Source organism: Phyllopteryx taeniolatus, chromosome 15 (genome assembly GCF_024500385.1).
Source record: "Phyllopteryx taeniolatus isolate TA_2022b chromosome 15, UOR_Ptae_1.2, whole genome shotgun sequence".
Lineage (NCBI taxonomy): Eukaryota > Metazoa > Chordata > Actinopteri > Syngnathiformes > Syngnathidae > Phyllopteryx > Phyllopteryx taeniolatus.
The window spans coordinates 20,481,424-20,502,030 of record NC_084516.1 but is presented as its reverse complement, the minus strand read 5'-3'; the positions used below and the strand labels follow the sequence as shown (position 1 = coordinate 20,502,030).

Here is a 20,607-nt window from a genome sequence, read left to right as displayed (position 1 = left end):
CCAAACTTTTTCCACCATCAATATGACCTACGACCTATACAACTCAATTGGGGGAAAAAACTGTGCTTGCACAAATGTGCAGACCCGCTTGTGACTGTTCAGAAGCAGTCCCATTTCAACTCAATTCAAAGTTCAATGGGAGTCAGCACACACGGCATGATTTTAAGTGCCTCTGATGAAGTCCGAGTAATGTTCAGTAGGCTGTTCAGAGTGAGCCAGCGCCGTTCGCTCTCTCTCTCTCCAAACTACGTGTGGGGGCTTCGCTGGAATTAAGTGCGTATTAGGCACAGAAAGTCCCCCCCCCAAAAAAAAGCATGTCGATTTGAGTCTACGGTCATTCAAACGGTGCATCTCCATCCGCTGTGTTTGATAAGTGTCACCAATCAACCGGTACCGGGTGCTGTGTCTAGTAATGGGAACAACACCGTACGTGAGCTAGCAGTTACCTGTGATCCAAACAGAGCGTCGAGGTAGTCCTTGCCAGGGCGCTTGCTCCTTTTCTGACTGGATGGAGTGGAGTCCAGTTGGATGGTCTCGGACTGGCTAAGGATGACCGGCGTAGGTCGTACCCCCACATTGAGCTCATTGGTGGGTGACGCGGCTCTTGGCGCCCGACTGGCTTTTGTGCCCTCAGCTGGCGATAACATCTCCTCCCCTTTATCTGACAACGCCCCCTGGCTTGCTGAAGAGGACCAGCCGGAAAGGTTGGAAAAATCATCCGTGTCTAAAGGGCAGGTGACTGAGGAAGAGAAGCTCTCAGAGAGCTCAAATTGTTGAGCCCTGGATTGGCTCTTTGCTCGCTTGTAGCGCTTCCTTTTCCTCTTGAGAGCATCAATCTTTTGTTCCCTATTCAGCCCCAGCCGGTCTTCCCACCATCCTTGCCACTTCTCCTCGCCGTCCCAGGACAAGCTCAGACGTTGACTTAGATCGTCGCGCCACGCTCCCGTGTCCACCTGGTCCGGAAACGGTATCACGTCCAGAGGCTCTGAGGAGACGTCGCTTCTCAGCAGCAGGGAACGCTCGGACATGCACGCGCTTAATTGACGTCTCATGCTCGCCACGTGCCCGTCTTCCGATAATTCTCTCATTTTGTCGCTGGACAGCCTCAGGTGGCCCCTGGTTTTGACTGTGAATTGGTTGGGGACACGTGGACGTAGCTTCTTTTGGTGACTCTTGCGCATCAGCTTTTGGAGCCAGCGTTTCCATGTTGTGAGAGCATCCTCACTGAGCTTTACTGGAGTCGGCCGGATAGGTCGATTCTGCCGAGTCATGTCGGCGGGTGTCTCCTGACCCCTGCTCGGCTGCTCCAGCTCACTGGCTGGATCGTTAGTCGCATTTTCATCCTCTCCGTCTGCGGTCATGTCAACATGTTCCTGGGTTGTATCGTCATTGACAAGTACCCGTAGATGCAGCCTTTTCAGGTTTTGTCCTTTCCCTCGTGTCTCTGAATCCTGAGAACCGGTGTCCGAGTACACGTCGTCAACTTGGACTTTCTTCTCTGGCGTTTCAGGCACACATTTGTGAGGCGCTACACCCTGGGTTGGCCCGAGCACATCCTCGTCGCTGGATGTGTCGGGGACCATCGACTGAGAATCTCCCCGTGGAATGTAAGGCCGAGAAGATTTGTCATATTTGCTCCCCATTTCTGGGGCATTTTCCAGTGTTGGGTGTGGCTGCTTTTTAGACGTTTTTCCAGGTGAGGCTTCGTCCTCCAGCGGTTCATGTACAAGGGTCTGGTAGAAAATATCGCCTGCCTCGGTCAGCTGTAGCACATAGATGCAAGAATGACTTCCCTCTCTTGCACTCCTTTGGATACAGGTCAGACCTGAAAATGTGAAAACAAAATCATGACTTTTAACAGGAAAGGTTGATTAATAGGCGCTACTCAAATAAAAAACATTTCCCACCCAAATATTCAAATATTTTTGTGATACTCATTTTGATTATTCGCCGTCTGTTGTTTCCAGAGGGACGCCCATATTGCGAGGCGTTTTAGAGCAATTTCACACATTTTCAAAACCCCACAGAATACTGTGTACAATGACTATGTAAACACCAAGAGTTCAGTCATTAATTCAGTCATATATTGTTCTCAGTCTTGGCACATTTTTAGCCTTTATCTTCAAACATATGTATTGTATTTAGAAACAAAATGTGAAAATGAGCCTGGTTGCACTTTAAAGTAACATACTACTGTTCACATCTGCATGTACTGCAGCCAGGAATATCGGAGCGGGGCATGTCCAAGTGGGATTCCTAATTAGCTGCGTGTCAGTGCAGTTGTTGACAATACTGATAACCACAGCTGCACGAGAGCTTCGCCCATTCATCCCATTTGAAAAGATGTCAGTTGCGCTTCAAGTTTGGAGCCAAACTGAGGTCTTAAGCTATCGGTAGCAGTGACTAACTTAGGGTCTGTCTGTGAATGGTATGCAATCATTCAACAAAGGCAGTCCTTCTGTTCGATCCATACCTGCAGATGCTGAGGACAGCCTGTTAGTGGCTGTGTCCATGCGGTGAGGGATCTGGACAGGAAGGTGTTTGAGGCTATCACAAGGCCGAAGCAGTGCTTGAGGAGGACCCAGACTGACACAAACCTCTGCTCTACCACCTGAAGATGTAAACAGATGTAGAATATTGCGCAGCTCGGGAAATGACCTAAACCCTCCATGACTACAGTTGGAGACAAAATACTGTACAACTACAGTCCCTTCCAAATGTATTGGAACGGCAAAGTCAATCCCGTTGTTTTTGTTGTATGCTGAAGACATTTGGGCTTTCAGATCAAAATATGAATAGGAGACAAAAGTTCAGAATTCCAGCTTTTATTTCATGGTATTTACATCTAGATGTGTTAAACAACTCAAGATAGAGCACCTTTTGTTTGAACCCACCCACTTTTCAAGTGAGCAAAAGTAGTGGAAGTTTGCTCAGGTGTTGCCTTTTAGATTGATTGCTTAAACATTTGATCGTGCTTGTTTTTGGATTTGGGTTTCACCTGTGAAAAATGCATTTACTGTTAAGCAAACATGAAGACCAGAGAGCTGTCTATCGGAGTAAAGCAAACCATTTTGAAGCTGAGAGAAGAGGGGGAAAATCGATCCGAGCTATTGCACAAATATTGGGCATAGCCAATACAACAATTTGGAATGTCCTGAAAAAGAAAGAAACTACTGAGTAACAGACATCGAACAGGTCAGCTAAGGGTATCAACAGCAGTTGATGACAGAAGCACTGTGAGAGCTGTGAAGAAACATCACTGCCAACCTCCACAGGGCATGTAGGGTATCACAAGGCACTGTTGGAAGAAGACTTCGAGAGGAGAACTATACAGGCTATACCACAAGATGCAAACCACTCCTCAGCAATAAGAATCAGAAGCCCAGATTGGATTTTGGAAAGAAGTACAGAGATGAGCCACAAGGTTTTATGGATTTATGAGACCAAGATTAACCTCTGCCAAAGTGATGGAGAGGCCAAAGTATGGAGAAAGGAAGGATCTGCTTATGAACCAAAACACACAAGCTCATCTGTGGAGCATCTTGGAGGTAATGTCATGGCTTGGGCTTGCATGGCTGCTTCTGGAACGGGCTCACTTGTCTTCATTGATGATGTAACTCATGATGGTAGCAGTAGAATGAATTCTAAAGACAATGTAACACACACGCCATTAAAAGAGGACACCCAGCACCCCAATCTCGGGCTACGACCACAGAGTTGCAAGAGACATTGGTTTCAAAGGCCGACGCTAAGTGAATTACCAGGACCAGGAGCATCAGAGCGGAGACAAAAGACATCTGGTTTCGCACCAGAATGCTACATTAATTAACTTCCACCACCAGCCAGCCTGGAGAGCCTCACCAACGAAGAAGTCTCCTTCCTGCTGTGTGCCCGACACCTGCCAGCCAGGGTGGGACAATGGACGGGGTATTGGCGACACCCACAGGCAGTGGAAAGCCACTGCAACCTAGATTAACTGATCACAGTCTTGTCTGAACTTGAGCGTGAGCTAATATTTTAAAAACTTTAGATGAACGCCACTAGTGACTGTATTTCTGCAAACTTGGAATGCCTGATGTCAAATCTGTTGTCAACTGAATCGGACGAAATGTTTCTCTTCACACCACACAAATGCCACATTGCAAATATTACAGTGTTCTCAACAAACACATACAACTGAAACATTCGTTACAGGGATTGAAGAGGATGGGCACGGGACAATGCAAAGCGGGAAAATGATCTCGCTATAATTAATATTTTATTCCTCTGGGTTTAAACCACAAAATAATCCTAAAATGGAAAAGTAGCACTCAGAGGCGGTCGGTCCAGCTTCCCTTTTGGTCCCAAAGGTGGTGGGAAAGGAAGAGCGGGCCCCTCCCCTTTTTTTCACTCCAGCCTTTTTATTAATTACATTTTTATTCACCTAATATATGCTACAGCTACAAAACCATTTTGTCTGGCAATATACAGAAAAATGCATCCGTCGGGAGACGCTTCATCGTGCAACAAGACAACGACCCCAAACACACTGCCAACACAACAAAGGACTCCATCAGGGGGGAAAAAGTGGAAGGTCAAGTCAATCACCGGACCTTAACCCAATAGATCATGCAATTTACCGCCTGAAGAGAGGACTGAAGGGAGAAACAAACAAGAAATGAAACAGAGTAACAGTAAAGGGCTAGAAAAGCATTTCAAATGAAGAATACAACACCGTGGTGAAGTCAATGGGTCGCAGACTTGATGCAGTTATTGCAAGGAGGGGTGAAGCCACCAAATATGAAATGTTATTCACTTGAAGTTAATTGAATGTCTGTTCCAATACTTTTGCTCACTTGAAAAGTGGGTGGCTTCAAAACAAAATGTGCTTTGTCCTGAGTTGTTTAACACATCTAGATGTAAATACCATGATACCAGGAAATAAAAGCTGGAATTCTGAACTTTTGTCTCATTTACCTTTTGATCTGAAACCCAAAAGGGATTGACCTTGCCGTTCCAATACTTTGGGAGGGGACTGTATATCTTATTGTCAAGTAGCTCACTATTGTCAACAAACCCGAGTACTGCAGCTGGGTGATTTCCTGAGAGCTCTGGGAACCCAGTAAGACCTTGGTGGCTCCTGTGCCGCAACAGGATGAGGATACACCGGGAAGGATATGACAGAACATCGGCGGGGACTGCATCATGTGATCCATCTTCAGCATTGGCAAGCAGGGGAATCGCTCGTCCATTATGTAGGCTGAGTACTAAGAACAGAACGACGTCGTCTAATGAATCCAATGTAGGTTGATCAATTGTAAATGTAACAATAAATATATAAATCATATTACCCCAGAATTGGGCAACCTGCAGGGCAAAAGCAGCCTCTCTGATTATGTAAATAAGTAAGAGGTTTGAAGCGTATCTTTGAAGTGAAAAGAAGCCCCAACCATGGCCAACGTTTGACCAGAAACTTTCATAGCCAATTCCATCTTATCCAGTTATGTGTGGTTCTTCTCCAATACAACATTTTTTTGTTTTGTTTTGTTTTGTTAAAAAGAGCATGGTTGGCATTGCCAATCACTTCAGGCTAAAAAGAGCGAGACACTAAAATGAAGTCGTTTGTTCAGGAACACCTGACAAATGGGACGTGCCCAAAAATAATGACTCAAGGAAGAATCAAACACATTTTTCTCCCCAAATAAAATGTATCCAACACTGAGCCTTCATTGAGGTACCTGAGTGGTGACGAGATGGTGAAAAGGGTGAGCATCTGCCAGATATTTGCAGAGGATGAGCCTCTCTCCACTTTGACACTGTGCAGAGCTGCTGATGCGAAACAGTGTTTGATTGGAGCGAGGACTCGCCTGGAGGGAACCAAAAAAAGGGCCATGACAAGAAATCACCTTTTGGAGCAGCAACTTCATTCTAGCAGACCTCTTTTAAATACATGTATCACTATTACCAAGGTGTGGAGTATAATTTAGCTTTTTTTTCCCCAGACATGCAAACACCAAAGGCATGAAAAAGGGTTGGGCTGGGGGCAATCCCCCGCAGAGAATTAAATTAAGCAATCTGGAAGACTCTGAAGAGTACAATAAGCCAAAATAAACACATTTCTTTACACCGCTCAAATGAAATGAGTCTCATCGCTTTGCTTTTTTGTTCTGGCCTCCAACTTGAGTCAGGCCCATCTCCACCTGCACCTGATGCCTGCTTCAAGCTGTGCCACATGAATAGCATCCTCCTCTTTAAGCACTCTCATTCTGGAAAAGAATTGACGAAAATCAGTCGCTGTTTCGCTTCATCTTAACAACTTCAAAGGCTAATCCCAAATGCATCCTCCAGGAAAATATTAAGCACAGTATTTTCTGTTTTTATTTATGGCCATTTCGGAATTTCAAGTTAGTTGATTCTGTGTTGTGACATAATCCCTAACATCACTTAATACATTTAACATTAACATCCATAATTGTAGGCGCGTTTGCTAATTGTGTGAATGCTGAAGGCATTGACATCCGATTCCCTCCGTTCCAACTTGGACGTGTTCGAAAAATTACTCATCTAAGCCGCAACATTTTCAGATTACCCACAATTCCACATTTTACACCCGAAAGATTCCCATTCATTCCCAATGACACTTTCAACAAAATACTTTCACTTCATTCTTTTTCACTTTTAAAACTTTCAGCTCATTCAGAACTTCAACACAGATTCCCGTATTCCCCATTTTTCACCCTCATTTTACTATTTTAACACCCAAATTCTTCCCCATTCCACTCTATTCTTCCTTGTTCACCCCGCTTCCACATTTCTTCACCAATTCAAACCATTGCACTTACTACGTTTTCCACATTCCCCATATTCCCACACTACCCACATTCTACAATGTGTGAAATACCCGCATTTTAGCCACACATTCTACATTTTTAGCTGCCCTTTCCTTATCTCTCAACCGATTCGCAGGGTTCCAACTCCCACGTGTTCAGCTCATTCAAACCAACATGTGAACAACTCCCGTACCATACCATTACTTCTTAGCAGCAGAAGCGGCGGAAGTGTTTTATCTGGTCTCGTCAACTCCTGTGACTTATCCGAAGTAGGTCCCGAGCGAACAGGCGGACCCCTCAGGGCAATGCGCTCGCATATTAGTCCACCGCGGAGTAATATTCAGAAATGACATCTGTGTGTGGATGGTGGATATGTGGAGTGGATCTAGCTGCCGGCGTTCAAGGACTACGAAACAGCGACGGCGGCGAAAAACTCCTTGGATCTATGCTATTCACGCAAATGGCCTATTTTGAGTTCAAAACGGCAAATTTTGCCAAAAGGCGACGAGTCAGCATGTATGTTTATTATTTTGTGCCGTTCAATCTCACCCTGATATCGCAGAGGTCTGCACCAGTCCTGTCAGCGTAGAGCATCACCCGAGGATGAGCAGAGAATTCACACCATCGCCATGATGACTTAGCGTTAAAGTAAAGATTGGTGGTGTCTTCCCAAACCTTTTGGATCCTGACACAGCATGGTAAACAATTAGAAAATGTAACCTGCATTTTCGACAGCCTTTAGCCTAAACCTCCGGAGCACCAGCTAGCAGCTTCCTTCCTTTGAAGAAATTCACTGCAAAATGCTCTTACCCTTTCCCAACAGTCCACAGGTTTGTTGTTCCACTTTCACTTGCCACCAAAACTTCACCTAAGATATGAGGACTGATGACATAAAAATGAAATGGATTTAATTTGTACAGAAATGGATTCTTTTTCTGAGGTATAGGCTGTATTCCACAGACTTACCTGACACTAGCACAAGTGAAAACCTCTTTGGTGTCAACAACTTGCAGCAAACGTGGTTCTTCTCTCTCGCTAAATCTCCAAACGCCACACAAATGATCTGACCTCACAGAAACACAACCTACAAACAGAAGGCTATCAACGTGGAGAAAGCAACAGTGATCTCCCGAGGACCGGAATTGTTTTTCCGCCTTACAAATGTTGAACAACGAGGCTGCGCTGATCTGTCGGATAGGGCCTTTCAGTTGGAAGCTGAATGGTTTGCTTTCGCTGGAGTTCATGGAGAAACATTTGTCTCGGTGGTGATCCAACTCCACTCTGTGGAAGTCTGAGGTGCTGTTTTAACAAACATAACCAGAACACCTTCAGCGTTCAGGTGTGTTGAGTGCTGACTAATACTGACTGATTGGAGCCATAAAGTGTCAAACGTGCAGTGACCAATCTTTTCATAAGCAAAAACAATCTAATAGTCGAAACCTTTCCTGAGTAGCATTTTGGATGCATACATAACACTGTTTTTTGAATGGCGTCAACCGAAGGGTGAACATTCAAGCTGAACCCGAGGTGCAGTTGTTAAACATCACACAGAGTACAATTTGGGTTGGAATGATGACGATCATGATCATTTTATTAGAACGGCCAATTGGCAAAAATCATCGACAATTCTACCAATTTGTTTGTTCCCGCCATTTATACTTTTTCATGTTTTTCCCACACAAATTATTACCCTAAACTCTTCTAATGGTCGAGCAAGTAATGATAATGGATAAGAGAACATTGCTAAATGAAATGTACATCAGTTCATCCTTCTAGAGTAGCTAAAAGTGCAGTGCATACTGTCCAGTCATAGACTAAAGCAATTGATTTTAACAAGCAATGCCTGATGAGGGGGCGACACAGTGGATGACTGCTTAGCACGTCTGCCTCACAGTTCTGAGGACCGGGGTTCAAATCTAGCCTCACCTGTGTGGAGGTTGCATGTTCTCCCCGTGCCTGCGTGGGTTTTTCTCCCGGTACTACGCTTTCCTACCACATCCCCAAAACGTGCATGGTAGGTTAGCTGAAGACTCTAAATTGCCCACATTTCAGAGTCTACCCCACCTCTCACCCGAAGATAACTGGGATAGGCCTGCGACCCTAGTGAGGATATGCGTTTGGAAAAATGGATGGATGGATGGATGCCTTATTAGGATTTGGAAATGGGTGTATTGACTGGGAGGTCACTATAATACACACAACCTAAAGTCCTGGTTTCATTAAAAGCAAAAAACAATGCAACACAAACCAACTACAAATGTGATTCCACCAACTCCTGCTAATATAAACATATACAACAAGGATTAATGTCTTTTTTTATCCTTACATCTCTATAATCCAGTAATTCAGTGTGTTGTGTCTTGCATTGCATTCTATGAAATGTGTGGCTTTACCATCATTACCATAGATATAACCAAACAGGTAGATGAATACGACATGCCCCTTTGAGCTCATAGATATGCTTTGAGCCTACGGCTACGTTAAAGCTAGTAGGGGCAAAGTGTCTGCGCATTCTCTGTTTGTCAACAGCCCATCCACCCAACCATTTACTTCCGCTGATCCGTGGTTGGGTCGCGGAAGCAGTAGCTTAAGCAGGGAAGCCCAGAATCCCCCTCTCCCCAACCACTTCGTGCAGGTCTTCTCATGCTAGCCGGGAGACATAGTCTCTCCAGCGTGTCCTGGGTCGTCTCTTGGGCCTCCCGGAAGGCATCGGGAGGCATCCTAACCAGATACCCGAGCCATCTCAATTGGCACCTCTCAATGCAGAGGAGCAGTGGCTGAACTCTGAGCCCCTCCCAGATGACCGAGCTTCTCAGCCCATCTCTTAGGGATGAAACTTTTTCTACGGAGGAAACTTTTTCGGCCACTTCTATTCACGATCTTGTTCTTTCGGTCACGACCCACAGCTCGTGACCATAGGTGAGGGTAGGAACGTAGATCGACCGGTAAATTGAGAGCTTTGCCTTTTGGCTCAGCTCCTTCTTCACCACGACTGACCGAGAGAGTACAGAGTCCGCATCACTACAGATGCTGCACCGACCTGCCTGTCGAACTCCTTTCCATTCTTCCCTCACTCGTGAACAAGACCCCGAGAAACTTGAACTCCTTAACTTGGGGTAGGGTCGCTTCCCTGACCTGGAGAGGGAATGCCACCCCTTTCCGATAGAGGACCATGGTCTCAAATTTGGAGGTGATGATTTTCATCCCAGCCTCTTCACATTCGGCTGCTAACCGCTCCAGTGAAGAGCTGAAGATTGCGACTTGATCACGCTATCAGAACCATATCCACAAAAAACAGACCACCTCAACACCTCGGATGCACCTAGAAATTCTGTCCATGAAGGTAATGAACAGAATCCGTGACAAAGGGCAGCCTTGGCGGAGTCCACCCTCACTGGAAACATATTCGCCAATGCCGACCAAACTGACACCAGTCGTACAGGGACCGAACAGGCCATATCATGGGGTCCTACACCCTATACCCTCAACAGAAATCCCCGAGGGACATGTTCAAAGTCCACAAAAACACATGTAGACTGGTTGGGCCAACTTGGATGCATCCTGCTGACTGTGTAGACCTGCTCCACCGTTCCACGGGCAGGACAAAAACTACAATGAATACTCCTGAATCTGAGATTTGACTTCCTGATGGACCATCCTCTCCAGAACCCCTGAATAGACCTTAACAGGGAGGCTGACGAGTGTGATCCCCCTATAGTTGGAATACACTCGCCTGTGGGGGACCACCAGCCCGGTCTGAGGTACTCTCCCCGATGACTACGCGATATTGCAGGTGTGTGTCAACCAGGACAGCCCTGCAACATCCAGAACCTTTAGGAACTCAGGGCAGATCTCATCCAACCCCAGGGCCATGCCCCCCAGGAGCTTTTTAAGCACCTCGGTGACTTTAACCCCAGAGATAGAGGAACCCGGGTCAGAGTTCCCAGACTCTGCTTCCTCCTGGGAAGATCTGAGGAGGTGTTCGAAGTATACGGCCCACCAACTCACAACGTCCTGAATTGAGGTCAGCAGTGCCCTATCCCCACTATAAACAGTCTTGATGGTGCACTGCTTCCCCATCTGAGACACCAGATGGTGGACCAGAATTTCCTCGAAGGAATTCCATGGCCTCACCAAACTCCTCTCCGGGACGTGGGTGAAGTTCTACCTAGTTCTGTTCTACCCAATCATGTACTTCCAGATCTCAATGTTATTGCCTACCTGAGCGTTGAAGTCTTCCAGCAGAACAAGGGAGTTCCCAGCTGGAGCGCTCTCCCGCACCCACTCCAAGGATTCCAAATAGCGTGGGTAGGCTGAGCTGCTGTTTGGTGCATTGGCACAAACAACATTAAGGACCATTCCCCCACCCGAAAGCAGAGGGAGGCTACCCTCTCATCTACTGGGGTGAATCCCAACATACAGGCACTGAGCTGGGGGTAATCAGTATGCCCACACCTGCACGACGCCTCTCACCGTGGGTAACGCCAGAGTGGAAGAGAGTCCAACCCCTCTCGAAAAGACTGGCACCGGAGCCCAAGCTGTGTGTTGAGCTGAGCCCGACGATGTCCTGTCGGAATTTCTCGACCTCACACACCAGCTCAGGCTCTTTTCCCTTCCAGAAAGGTGACATCAGACGTCCATAGAGCCAGCTTCTGTAGCCGGGGATCAGACCGCCAAGCTCCCCGCCTTCGGCCGCCGCCCCGCTCACACAGCACCGACCCCTTGGGCCCTCCCACAGGTGGTGAGCCCAATGGAACGGGAACCCACATTGCCTTGTCGACAGCATGAAAACCAAAATATCACAGATGCATGTTCTGAATTGAAAGCACACACTCTGACGTTGACAAAGACGTTCGTGCACCTTGTTAAAAGGTGTTGAGAAATGAGCAAGTTGTGACTTCTTTTACGCATGTACTTCTTTTGATTGATTGCGACACAAAATGTATTTGATTAATAAATGGACAAATCAATGGAAAATTGCCATTGATTTTATGTAATTTTAAGGAGAAATGCTACATCTGGATATAGAGAGGACCAAAAAAATGGATTTTATTCATTATATACTTCTTAAATTATTCAGCCAATTAATCAGTTATTTGATTTTTTTTCCTGCCAAATAATTCCTCCTCGATTGGGTCCTAATTACAATACTAATATATGCAACAACAACGAAATTCAATTGGTTGGCATGTTACATAAAGGAGACATATTTGGCATGTAATATTGTCTCTGCGGTGCCTCAGTAAACCACGCATTTCTAAGTTGCAGACGGTTTTTCTGCCGAGAGGACCGAAATCAGGTCATTGGAATTTCTCGACCTTATCTACGTCACTACGGAAAATCTCCACCTTCCCTTTCGGCTCCCAAGCGAGTGTGCTCTTACAAGTGTGTCATCTAAACGGAGGCAACCAATCAGATTTGTCTTAGCCAAATATGGAAAAGGATAGAAAACTGGGTCAAACAGAAGTAGCTGTCAGGGGCTTTTCTGAACACTCCTATGACAAAAACCAAGGTTTTTTTTTTGTAAATAAAATTGACACTTTTATACTAAGTACATGTTAAAGAGTCATTCTATGGAGATCTAAATAGCCAAAATAAGGGACCTTTATATGCAAGAACACTATGTGACGTCATCAAAAGTGGAAGAGCAGATTGCACTTCTGTACTGTTTTAAAGAAACGAAATATGTCCTGGATTCAGCAGTTACAAAAAAGATCTGTGCCGTAGCAGACAGCCTAAATTGATGAGCCCTGAGCTGCGATTTTAAACTGGAACAATCTTGTTGTGAGACAACACCCCTAATCACTCACCGATTGATGCGTAACAAATTCTAATATCAAACTGACTTCAGACACCATTTTGCTGAAGGATACTGAGCCGGTCCATTCCCTGGTTTCCTGGATAGAGAAGACAGCCATGTTGCGAGTCTCCACTTTGTGAGAAGGGAATGAAGTTCAGAGCGCCCCCGGTAGCTCCTTCAGAGAACCGCTGGCGGTCTCTCTGCTCAGTCAGTTCCTCGTGCAACAGAGAGCCCAGGAGCTCTGGCGGCACACTTTGCACGGCATCTGACAGCAAAGCACTGTACCTCTGCAGTGTTCTGGGGCACTCGTGACATCTGAGAAGCATAACAAAAATATCATAAAACAGTCACACGTTCAGAAGTGTTTCCATTGCAAATATCTGTGCAGTGCAACACTTACATTGGTAAGCTCAGCTTGTCAAGGACACGTGTTATCTTCCATGTATGCACTGCATCTCTGTGTTGATGCTGTAATCCGCACACGTGCACAACACAACCACATTTGCAACAAGTCAGTCATGCGTTTTCTTCCCTCCAAGGTAATCCACAACAATTTGCCAAAAAATACAATAAATAACTACACCCCATTGGAAAGTTAGCTTTTTATCCATTCTTGTTGAACGCACGAACGTTGTCAATTCAAAATGGCAATGATTTCATGACCTGTGGTTACCTTCTTGTGGCTGCAAAATTTCACTTTGACATAGTTATACTGGTTTGTCATCATATTTGCAACATTAAATAAATTGGATTTTTGCGTGTGCTTCATGAGATTGCTTTCCATTGCCGAGTAGTAGAACCTTTCCGCCAAGTAAAACGCCAAGCACTGGAGCGGCGGGTGCGAAGAAAGCCGCGACTGACTCCAGAGCACTGGAATGCATAGTTAATGAGGAGGAACAGTTGTTTTGCTGGAAAATGACAGTTCCCAGACTGACAGCGAGCGACTAACAGCAGTGAAGGAAAATCTTAACGTTTTCGGTAATGGGGTAAATGGATCGGGTTATAACGCTGTAACTACACACTGTCACGGCGCCCAAAGCGCAAATGCAAAATGCTCACACGTTCACCTATTCAGACACACATTAATGGCTGCTGCCAGCCACAATGGAACGATTTTGGGGTTCAACGTCTTGCCCAATGACACTTGGATAGCTGACAGTCGGAGCCGGGATTCGAACGCTCGACTCTTCGGTCACTGAACGAGTCGAGGATAGCCAATGCATCGGCAAAACATTTTGGGACCAAATTGGACTTTTTTTCTGTTCCAGCGCAAAAAGCAAGGTACAAGAAAATAGTTTGTTTTGGAAAGCTTGACGGGTCTGCACAGACCATGACCCAGTGGAAGGTAGTTCATCAAGTTAGTCATGACAATGGTTTCGTTTCGTGAACAGATCCTTGGTAAATAAAGCACAACAACCTTTTTCAAGCCACATTTAAAACGGAAATAGTTCCCCAAAACTTCAGTGATGCACCCAAAGGCGTCCTGGCAATGATCCCAGTAGAAGTTCTGCATCTAGAGACAACAGATTTGAAGAACATTCAAAAACACTCCGGAACAAACAATCTGGATTTAAGACCACACTCACATGCGCTGTGAAGTGGAGTGGATCAGGAGGAGCTGAAGACCAAATGAAAGCTGAACGTTTGGGTGGGAAATAATAACAAAATCAACACAACAAATGATTCGAAAATTACAGCTACCACATCAAATAAACATTACCAGAATGCATGTTGTATAGCGTAATGGAGCCAAGGTTTGAGTTGACCGAAAATAAGGACTAGTGACCAATTAAATCAGGGCTTTTCTTCTGTTTCAAGTTGGAAGAAGCCACCTTGGCCAATTTCTAGGGCTGCCTGCCTATCATCATGAAAATCAGCATTTTGAACCGCAATTATGTTATTACTGTTTTAGAAACTGTTGGAACCCACTCCTAAAACTGTCAACCCAAGAATGAAAGCGCCACAATTAAACACCAAAAGATGATGACTAAAGAGCCGCATATGACGGATTTACTTTCCAAACACAAATTGGTTAGTGGATTTTCAAACCGCTAAAAAGTGATTTTGGAACGAAGCACTCTTGATTTCTCAGAAAAATAAATAATCCTAAGCAAACGTGTTCAAGAAAATCTAATGGAATATAAACCCAGTACAGCGTTGAGATTTGCAGATTGGAGTAACACAGTCTATCCAATGTAATTGGCCATGCTGAATTCGATTTTGAACTCATGTCTTGTGCATATGCTCATTTCAAGGCTCTAATTAGCAGAAATGGACAAAAATGTTTGTGAAAATAATTAAGCTAAGCGACACAAATTTGGACATTTATATATGAACCCATAATGTACTACACTGTATTATAAACATTTCTAAAATTTGAAAAAGTCAGCATTGGTTGCCATGATAACGGCATTCTTTGTAATAGAATGGGATTTCACTCGTAATTCTATTTCTCAGGAACTACAGGATGGATTTGGCTGAAACTATGAAGTTTGGTGCTACACAATTCATTCTACCTGATACTGCAGCTGCTTGAAGTTCTAAGCTAGTCTACTGGAACCTTGGTAACAATATCTTGGGAAATAGTCATTATAAATGTTCACAACTTCATATTTACATTAAAGGGGACATATTTAGCCAAAGCCAATTTTTGCAATTGACACTTTTCTACTACATCTGTTAGAGTGTCACTCTATGGAAGTATCATGCAAAAGCTGCGACTATTTAAAGATGTCATCTTGAGGAGAGGGCGGCACGGTGGACAACTGATTGGCAAATCTGCCTCACAGTTCTGGGGACCGGGGTTCAAATCCCGGCCCCGCTTGTGTGGAGTTTGCATGGGTTTTCTCCGGGTACTCCGCTTTCCTCTTCCACATCCCCAAAACATGCGTGCTAGGTTGATTGAAGACTCTAAATTGCCCGTAGGTGCGAGTGTGAGTGCGAATGGTTGTTTGTTTATATGTGCCCTGGGATTGGCTGGCGACCAGTTCAGGGTGTACCCCTCCTCCCGCCGCCTGAAGAGAGCTGGGATAGGCTCCAGCACGCCCGCGGACCCAGTGAGGATAAGCGGTTCGGAAAATGAAAGGATCCTGAATAGATAGTACAGTACGGTACTGTATACTGATTAGCCTACAAAAATACTCCATCTCAACGTTATTGCTGATGATGCTACGGACAACCGCTTTTTAAGGATTAAGCTTGGTGGCATTGCCTCCATCTATCCCCAAGAAAATGAGTGCATTCTTCAAAAGATTACTCAAGGCGATGCAAGTCGTATTATTCAAGCAAATTCATCCATATACATGCGCTCAATGCCTCTTAGGTTAGTTTAAGGCCTCTTCATACCACCGCGGTCGCGAGTCCGACAACGTCCGCATCGCATCACGTGATCGACGAATTGCCCCGCGCGGCACGTCTGCGTAGCTTGCCGCACATCCGACAAAAATAACACCGCGGAGATCATCTGTCGTGATTGGTCCGTTTTAGGCACATGCTGTGATGACGTACCGGCCCATTGGTTCTACATACAAAAAGACATTTGGCTACAAATGGGTCGCCATTATAAGATTGATGCAATAAATACATTAAAATAAATATTGACGCTAGGGCTGCACGATTATGAACAAAATAATAATCACGATTATATTGTAATCACAATTATTCGTCAATTGCACTACTTTTCAACAAATAAGTTGTAACTGTTTGGGTACGAATATCTTTTCTGTGGGAGTGGAAGGGATGTTTTTTGTTTGTTTGTTTTAAAGTCACTCAGGTTGAGAGGAAGTGGACTCAATCTCTGTGGGAGGTTGTCGGATTCAAAATCCACTGCCGTGTCGCCTCTACCCGCTATACGTAGCCGCGTCGCTTAGCCAGGCTGCTCCAGCGCTCCATTTCCTTATTAGAATATATACGCACCCGATTGGAGACGATTGCAGACCCATGAGACCACGTGAGCGCGTCACAGGAAATACACTGATTGCCTGACTAGCCCACGACCCAAATGCTGCATCGGGATGTGGACGAAACACCGCTTTGCCGAATGTAACTAGGTTATATAAGGGGCAAACGTTTATCCAAAAAAAGAGAATTCAAGATGATTTGCAGGACACACAGACAGACGCTCAGCCGAATTTGAGCAAATCGGGTGAAAGACCATCACGCCGAGAGGGAATGATTTCAACTCCCCGTTACGCTTGGACTCAATACATATCAATGCAAAAAGAAATCATCTTACATACTTCCCTCTCTTCAAATGGAATGTCCACATTTCAAATGAAAATATATCACAGAGGCTGCTCAGAAAAGCAAATAATCTTACAATATCACTAAGCGGAAGAAAAGAAACTGACTAGGATTCCAATGATTATTTTATGTCATGATACGTCGCTGTTTCTAACCCTGCCAGAGTTGGCACTGGGTCATGAAACCTCTTAGCCAATGGGATTTTGATTCGCCAGTGTGGCTAACATGGGCAACATTCGCTTCGCCGCATCCTGTTTTAACGGTCAGAGGACAAAGATATCGAGAAGAAAAGTCTTCTCGATATCTCTAGAAGCCCTTTACAAACCACAGCTGTCATTTTTCTTTTCATTATTCTGTTATTTATTGAAAATGCAGCCAGCCCTGACAGAAAAGGGTTTCAGACAAAGGGACAGACCGAGGGACACAGCAGACAAGGGGAATAGGGCTGCGAACCGCAGCAGACCAATAGATATTAGATATTTGAGCACGGTTTAACGAGGCCAAGTTCAGTCGGGTGCTCCTGTACGTTGAAATCCTCCTCCTCCTATTCCAACACGTTGCTCGCCGTTAGTGTCGGAATAGTGCTTGTCAAACGCAACGTCACTTGTGGTGGATAGAGGAACCGCGCCCTGGCGTCTTGAGCTTCAGGTGTGTTGGGGGAGGGCTCAATATGCGTCATAAAAACCTAATTTTTGGGGATAAACTATGGTTCAAAGCTTGCTGGGAGTTACTTGCATGTATTACATAACAGGTAAACAATGCAAATATGAAATTTGAACTGACCCCGTAACATCTTTGTCATCTGGCCTTTCATTAGCCATTGGCGAGGTGACAAATGGGCAGCGCGAACCCTACCGGCGTTGCCTTTAAGAGTGTTCCTGTGTTTCTGACTAGACTTGAATTTTTGGACTCAAGCGAATAATTAATTGTTAGTAGCCAGTACCCAATTTCTAATGTTATACATTTTAAAAATGACAAACTCAATGGACAGTTTTGTTATTGTGAGCATAGCATGATTATTGCTGCGGCAATATTAGCATTTTGGAGCTATACCAATGTAAACATTGGCTGGACGGGGATAGAAGTGCACAGTAATATATGATTTGAAGATGTCTTGTTCACAAAAACTACGAAAGCCTATCGAGAAGAATTCGGCCTGCAAGAAAAAGAGAGCGCTCTTTCAGTCCACCTGCGTTCGCCAACCTTCCTGCAATACTGTAAGTCAATGCTATACTGTGAACTTTACCACAACGCTCCAATAATTAGAATGCCATAAGGTTAATACAATGATAAAACCAAACCATGAGATAAAGATATCGTACATCCCTAGTTACAAATTAATTCGATGATTGTCATTCATTAAAAGAGGGGTACCAACAATTTCGTCCGCGTGTGTAAATAACAGCTGTCTGTCACTCAGTCACTCACGGTGGCTGGGTTTGAAGAAGGGAATTGGTGCTGGTTCTTTATGACGCCATATTTCCCCTCTAATCTGATGACTGGATGTAAAAGTCCAGTTGTCGGGAGGTCCAGCTCCACCCTGAAAACACAACAGTGATAGTACGTACGTAAAGCACTTTTGATTGTAATAGACACGAATAGTGGAGGGACGTGAGGAAGCACAAATACTTTGTTACTGTACTGTGAGTTTTCACTTCAGAAATGTGTACGTGGAGTATTTACTTTTCTGATGACTTTTTACTTTTATTTCCTACATTTGAAAACATATCTGTACTTTGTACTCCAGTCCTTTATCAAAATAGGCTTGTTACTTTTTTCAACCGCCGTGGATGAAAAAAAAAGATGTAAGGTCAACTGCAGTTGACATTAATTGACTGACTGAGATCTTACTAACATAGAAGGCCGTTGAACAACAGGGAAGGCAGCAAACTGAAGGAATGCGGAACCAGGGACCAATAACGACAGCTTCTGAGAGGCAAGATATTGCCCATCCATGGCCTTATTTAGCTGTTTGAATGATTTGTGGCAAAAACGACCAGATTCTGGCATTCATAAATTCTCCATCTAATCTAAAATAACACGACACATGACAATATTTTTTCATTTGTTATCATAATCTAACTGAGCATTGTTGTTACTCAGTTCAAAACATTAGCTGAGATAGGAGAATGTTATTTTGATTACGGACAATGGATCCCTGCTTTTTATCAGTATTTAAAGAAAGTGGATACCATAAACGGCGGCCGACCGGTTAGAGCGTCAGCCTCACAGTTCTGAGGACCCGGGTTCAATCCCCGGCCGGCCCCGCCTGTGTGGAGTTTGCATGTTCTGCGTGGCTTTTCTCCGGGCGCTCCGCTTTCCTCCCATACCCCAAAAAAAAACATGCATTCATTGGAGACCCTAACTTGCCCGTAGGCGTGACCGTGAGCGCGAATGGTTGTTTGTTCGTATGTGCCCTGCGATTGGCTGGCAACCAGTTGAGGGCGTAGCCCGCCTCCTGCCCGATGACAGCCGGGATGGGCTCCGGCATGAGAAGAAGCGGCTCACAAAATGGATGGATGGATGGATACCATAAAGCACTGTGATTGGCGTTTTATTACCGGTACATCATTGTTCCTTATATCGCACATTCTTCAGCTTGGTATGCTTATCGACTCTCTCACTGCCTGAATTGTATTTATACGTCCATCCTTCCTTGGTTTTGTTGTGTTCACACGTGTAGGAACCTCAGCCTGCGTTCTCAGGACATCAGAGAGATGAAGGTCCCAAGAGTCAGAATGGACAGGACGAGAAACACATACATAAATTCAAGACAATTCTAAAAGACAAAGAAATTCAACTGTTCAGCTAATACCACTCTTGTTTTTCTTTGGTATAACCATTTTGATTTGATGCTGCTATCTTGGCCAGGTCACTTTGGGAATTTGGAAAACAGATGTTAAATCGCAATTGCTCTTTTTGGCTTTTTTTTTTTTAATATCCGGTTGAAATAAAGGCTATTAATATTGATATTGATTAATTGCTTGTCATGTGACGCTTTTCTTCTAGTAGGAGCACTATATAAGTTTAAAAAAAAAGAGAAAAAAGGCAGAGAAACTACTTTGAAGAAAAGGTTTTCTGCACTCCGTTGTGTCAGGTTATCCAAACGAGTATTGTATACAATTGTCAGTCCAAATTCCATACTTTTGTGTACTTACTTCAAAACCCAGTTGAACCAGTACTACTTTTGCCATCAAGACTGACATCGCGTATGGGCCACATTTGGCGGTAAGCAAACTATTGGACACGCATCTCTACATTTGTGACACACAACTCTTCAATGAGCTCAGTGAATTCCCAAACCTGAAGTTTGACGTGATCGTAGCTGCCCCAATTTCCAGCACAGTGTTTGCGCGTCACATCAGGCGGTCCACAGTTGTAGAATGTCGGAAAAAGCTTCTGTGGGAAGTGGTAATCCATTTCTTTGCATTAGCCGAGTGGTAAGACGTGGCGGCAGGCTCCTCGCTGTACCAGGGAACAACTTGGAATAGGTTCAAATGAACACCATCACATTTGGCTAACTGTTGTAGCAGCAGCAGCAGCAGCAGCCGGGCGAACATAAAAGAGGGTTCTTTTCTGATCGAAATATGACGACACTTAGTCGTTCAATGAGACCTCAGCTTCAAAAAAAGGTTTGGTAGATTGTCTATTTGTCCCACGTCTATGTAGCATGGTCAGCACGTGTGTGTGTGTGTGAGTACAAACGGTTAAGTTTCTGTGCTTTGGCGCGACAGAGCGTGTCTGCTTCCGGCGTCA

At 44.7% G+C, this 20,607-nt stretch overlaps 1 protein-coding gene across 5 annotated transcripts in view; it reads right to left on the bottom strand.

The window, feature by feature from the left end:
• The window catches only part of taf1c (TATA-box binding protein associated factor, RNA polymerase I subunit C), a 22,826-nt gene extending 2,219 nt beyond the window's left edge, over positions 1-20,607 (bottom strand). Inside the window, exons 1-14 of one of the 5 annotated variants that reach the window (XM_061798899.1) lie at positions 20,155-20,606; positions 18,280-18,391; positions 14,196-14,245; positions 14,027-14,122; positions 13,010-13,077; positions 12,683-12,924; positions 7,969-8,100; positions 7,776-7,893; positions 7,620-7,691; positions 7,359-7,494; positions 5,718-5,846; positions 5,057-5,246; positions 2,474-2,611; positions 447-1,825 (exon numbers count right to left, since the gene is read on the bottom strand). In XM_061798899.1, the coding sequence (XP_061654883.1) occupies positions 447-1,825; positions 2,474-2,611; positions 5,057-5,246; positions 5,718-5,846; positions 7,359-7,494; positions 7,620-7,691; positions 7,776-7,893; positions 7,969-8,100; positions 12,683-12,924; positions 13,010-13,077; positions 14,027-14,122; positions 14,196-14,245; positions 18,280-18,391; positions 20,155-20,271 (2,979 nt within the window). In that variant the 5' untranslated portion in view covers positions 20,272-20,606. Of the gene's footprint in view, positions 1-446; positions 1,826-2,473; positions 2,612-5,056; positions 5,247-5,717; positions 5,847-7,358; positions 7,495-7,619; positions 7,692-7,775; positions 8,109-11,030; positions 11,261-11,282; positions 12,925-13,009; positions 13,078-14,026; positions 14,123-14,195; positions 14,246-18,279; positions 18,392-20,154 lie in introns of those variants that run through there. The other 4 variants (XM_061798898.1, XM_061798901.1, XM_061798900.1 and 1 more) reach the window with 4 other exon arrangements.